At 62.9% G+C, this 4,687-nt stretch overlaps 1 protein-coding gene across 1 annotated transcript in view; it reads right to left on the reverse strand.

Moving 5' to 3' along the window:
- The window catches only part of Lpcat1 (lysophosphatidylcholine acyltransferase 1), a 21,677-nt gene that overhangs the window by 12,852 nt on the left and 4,138 nt on the right, over positions 1-4,687 (reverse strand). The window contains exon 3 of the mRNA XM_013013875.1: positions 842-951. Coding sequence (XP_012869329.1) covers positions 842-951 — 110 coding nt within the window. The remainder of the gene's footprint in view (positions 1-841; positions 952-4,687) is intronic.

Consider the following 4,687-nt stretch of genomic DNA (forward strand, 5'->3'; position numbering starts at 1 on the left):
CTGGAGGAGGGGACAGGAGGACTGGGGGAGGGGACAGGAGGACTGGGGGAGGGGGCAGGAGGACTGGGGGTCCGGGGCAGGCAGGCAGGAGGGTGGCTGGGCAGGGCAGTGCCCAGTGGTCAGGGAGGACGTGCACTGATGCCCCGTCCATGCTGATCCACACTGACGCTTGGTGGCTTCAGCCACTGCTCTGTGCACTGCAGCCCAGCTCACGCCATTCCTGTCTGGACCTAGTAGGGGACCCTCCCGTCTGGCAGGGTGGGCTAGCACCCCCGAGGGGTGCAGGCGTAGGGGCAGAAGCGGGGTACCCTGGAAGCCGCCAGCCTCCCGGGCTGCCCGTGACCAGACCCACGGTGCCCCGAGCGGCTGGGGCTGGGGAGTCCCGAGAGCCCCAGCAGCCACGAGTTGCCCAGTAGAAAGAAAACCTTAGCAGGCGAGCTGGACACGCAGCGTCGCGGCCCTGCGGGGGCTGCTGGCGGGGAGGGGGGTGGCTATGGGAACGTGGCCTACAGCTGCAGGTGTGTTGGGGTCAGGAAGCTACCTTGCAGGCTCACAGATCACTCAGAAAGGAGCCCAGATTGAGAGACAGACAGACCAGCCAGCCTCTACCCAGACCTTGGACCAAGGAACCTGACACACTGGGGAATCCTACGTGGTCACTGCTCTCACCCAGCTTCCCGGGCACACTCTCTGACTTACACACTCACCAGAACCAAAGCGAGAAACAAACCCCGTGCTGGATAACACCGAGGCCCTGAGCTCCCTGCCTGGTCCCCGGACCCCCTTCCCCAAAGCTCACACCTTTTGGAATAAGCGACTGAGCGGCAGGCGGGCGGCTTACCTGAGGCCACGTGCCAGACTGCGCCCGCCTCTTGATCTCCTCCACAGTCTTCCTGCGCGAGTCCTGGTCGGACCGGGACACGAACACCGGGCGTATGTACCGTATCAGGGCTGCAAGGGGTTAGAAGAGGCCACGGCTCGGCTCCCGTACGCAGGACCAGGGAAGGGGTCCCCAGGGGCCTGGTGTAAGTACGCCCTCAGAGACGCCCCGCGGGCCCCAACTCCCCCACAAACTTCCTGCCAGTGAGAGCCGTAGCTACACCCCAAGTCTGAACATTGCCAAGTGAGGGTTCACCATAAATGAGTTCAGAGTGGAAGCCTGACCCCACCAAAAGCAGACGGCTGAAGACACCGTGTCCTGACACATGTGCGGACACCGCCCTGCATCTCCAAAGACAGACTCGCGTCTGTGTGCCGGCCCTCTGCACGGGAGGTGCTTGGGATAGCCAGCGAGGATGCGTCCACCCCAGTCCAGTCACGGGTGTTCGAAGGACTGAAGCGAGGCGGAGGGAGGGAGGGAGGGGTCAGGAGGGCTGTGTGGTACCCACAGAGGGCGCAAGGGGCTGACAGGAGAATGCTGGCCACTGCCAGGTGTGGGTGCCCGCGGGGGCCCCGGTGCTGCCAGGCGTGGGTGCCCACGGGGGGCTCTCGGTGCTGCTTGGGCGTGGGTGCCCGCGGGGGCCTCTGTGCTGCTCGGGCGTGGGTGCCCACGGGGGCCCCGGTGCTGCTTGGGCATGGGTGCCTGTGGGGGCCTCTGTGCTGCCAGGCTTGGGTGCCCGCGGGGGCCTCTGTGCTGCTCGGGCGTGGGTGCCCACGGGGGCCCCGGTGCTGCTCGGGAGTGGGTGCCCACGGGGGCCCCGGTGCTGCTCGGGCGTGGGTGCCCACGGGGGCCCCGGTGCTGCTCGGGCGTGGGTGCCCACGGGGGCCTCTGTGCTGCCAGGCTTGGGTGCCCGCGGGGGCCTCTCGGTGCTGCTCGGGCGTGGGTGCCCGCGGGGGCCTCTGTGCTGCCAGGCGTGGGTGCCTGCGGGGGCCTCTCGGTGCTGCTCGGGTGTGGGTGCCCGCGGGGGCATGCCACCGTAGCTGCTGCATGCTGGTCCTCCCGAAAGATCATGTAACGTGGAAAGGCAGTCCTCAGAAAACGGTGAGGCTTTAGAATAAACCAGTCAGGCAGGGCTTGCCATCTGGGAAGCAGTGGGGAGTGGGCTCCCCACAGTCACCCCAGGCCAGCCTGCCTGCCTGCCGGCCTGCCTGCCTGCCTGCCGGCCGGCCTGCCTGCCTGACCCGGGCTCACCTGGCGGCACAGTCCTCGCCTGGGGTTATTTTCTTTGCCACTTGTAAAGAGTATTTTGTGACTTTTCCTCTTTCTTGGATGTCTCCTAAGAGCGCAGAGTGAGCTGGGCACCGGTGACCTCACTCCTGTAATCCTAGCTACCCAGGAGGCTGAGGACTGAGGTTCAAAGCCATCTCAGACAGGAAAGTCTGTGAGACTCCTATCTCCAATTAGCCACCAAAAAGCTGGACGTGGCGGTGTGGCTCAAGTGGCGAATCTCCAGTCTGGAGCAAAAAAGCTCAGAGGCAGTGCCCAGGCCTGGAGACTTCAAGCCCCAGGACTGGCACACACACACAAAAGCTCATGATCTTAAAAAGGAAAACGCTCTGTTCTTGCAATTACTGGTCAGGACACGAACTCTCCTGGAGGTCCAGGGTGCCTGTGGTCCTGCCGTCTGGAGGTCTTATTTTTCTTACATCTTGAATCATGGCCGTTCTGCCATTCCGGAAACCACTTCACCCTTACTCATCGGCTTCCTGCTGCTGCTACCCTGGCTGTTGAGAACGAGAGCAGGGTGGAGAGAGGGGCAAAGCCACAGAAGCCCAGGCTTCTCCAGAGGCGGTGACGCCCTGAGGACAGCACCTGGGTCTGTGGACATCACTGAGAGCAGAAGCCCAGGGATCGATCTTCTTCTGTCTCTAATGGTAAGATGAGAAATGAGCATGGAAGGCAGCCTCAATTATTACGCGAGTCCAGGGATCAACACGGGATGGGAGGGGCCTGCCAGAACCCATCCTCTGAGGGACCCCTGGGTGGTGTTTGGAGCAATCCTGGTGAACCTTGTCACCACTGGAACACCTGAAAATGGAGCCTGGGGGTGTAGGTTCTGGGGCAGGAGGGACCACAGTGCTTGCTGGGAGTGTACCACGCACGCAAGGGTGGCAGGGTGCCAGGCTGCTGGCAGGCCACGGCAAGCCTGCGGCCCTGTGGCCCTGCAGACACGGGCGGCGCTCAGAGGAGGCCAACCACGTGGGGTCACCCACCAGTCATGCCGATAGCTCTAAAATGAACTTGTTTAAAATGTTTTCAACAAAGTTGTGAGCCCAAGGGGTTTGGAAGCCCCTGCTCCGGAAGCGGGGGCGGCCCCGCTTGCTTGGGGCTTGGCATTATTTCTGCGGTTGGCTTCTCTTTCTAAGGACGGTGGCTGGACAGGCTCATGCTGCCTCCAGCTTGACTTGGAGTCTCACTTCATCTCGGGGCGAACCACAGACCCTGGTCCCCTACATCAGATCTGCTTCACCTCTGCAGAAGCTGGGGTGTGGATAGAGGAGAACTGACTTCAAGTCCTGTTGTCTACATGCCCTCTGTGGCCAAAGAGTGTCCTCGATATTCTGAGCTCTCTCAGGGCCTGGGGTGCAGTGAACTGGGGTGTACAGAGGTGCTCATTTGTAGAGCACCCCAGACCTCCAACCTGCACAGGACATTTCTGAAAGGCACATAGCTCCTCTCCTGGAGCACACATCCTCTGAGGCCAGGAGGCTTATACCTGTTGCCAGGAGGATCAACTGGGAGCATCAATAGCACACAGTGCCAAGGACACTGCACGGGGCAGGAGACCCCTGTCCCTCGCCATCCTGCATTCAAGAGTTAATTGATATGGCAGTATCAATTAATTAATGTGGAGCCACATTCAAAGCCTGGCCAGGGCCGATGACAGGAAACCCTCCTCCTATAGTGCTCCCCACAGCGCCCACACCCCCAAGCCCGTCTCCTCGTGCCTGGAACTCTCCACGGTACTCCTCTGCACTGCTGGACCTCGGGGGAGGCTGCTGGGGTGTGGGGAGCAGCCCAGAGGGACATGCTGCAGGCCCAGCAGTTCCCAGCCCCAGAGCCCATACCTGTGGCCTAGAGGACAGAGGTCTTGGAAGATGCCACCCAGCAACACGAGTGACACAAGATGAGGGACAGCAGGGCCACAGGAGGCAGGAAGGGGACAGGGAGCTCGGTAGAGCATGGCCTGCTCTCGGGACGCTGCACTTCCAGTTCCAGAATGAGGCCCTCTGCCTACACAGCCCTCGGGCCTGCTCGGAGCCCACCGGACCACAGGCTTTTGTGGTCCATGCAGTCGCTGCTGCCTGGGGACAGCCCGCCTGGTGAGCAGCCCCGGACGCTGCGTGGCTGGGTGACAGAGACCCGAGCTAGCGGGGCAGACCTCAGAGGAGGCCACCACGGGGGAAATGGGCAGGGCAGGGCCTGTGACATGGGGAGGGGCCTACAGGGAAAGTGCCCTGCAGGGTGGGGTGGGGCCAGGCCCGTGTGGAGCCGGCACCAACAGCTTCTCCTGGGCCTCAGACCCATGCCCAGAAATCACGTATCCACTCCAGGCTCCTCACCTCCCGGGTCACACACCCCGACCTCCCTCACCTCCCGGGTCACACACCCTGACCTCCCTCACCTCCCGGGTCACACACCCCGACCTCCTTCACCTCCCGGGTCACACACCCCGACCTCCCTCACCTCCGGGTCACACACCCCGACCTCCCTCACCTCCCGGGTCACACACCCCGACCTCCCTCA

The sequence above is a fragment of the Dipodomys ordii genome, unplaced genomic scaffold (genome assembly GCF_000151885.1).
Source record: "Dipodomys ordii isolate 6190 unplaced genomic scaffold, Dord_2.0 Scaffold21, whole genome shotgun sequence".
Lineage (NCBI taxonomy): Eukaryota > Metazoa > Chordata > Mammalia > Rodentia > Heteromyidae > Dipodomys > Dipodomys ordii.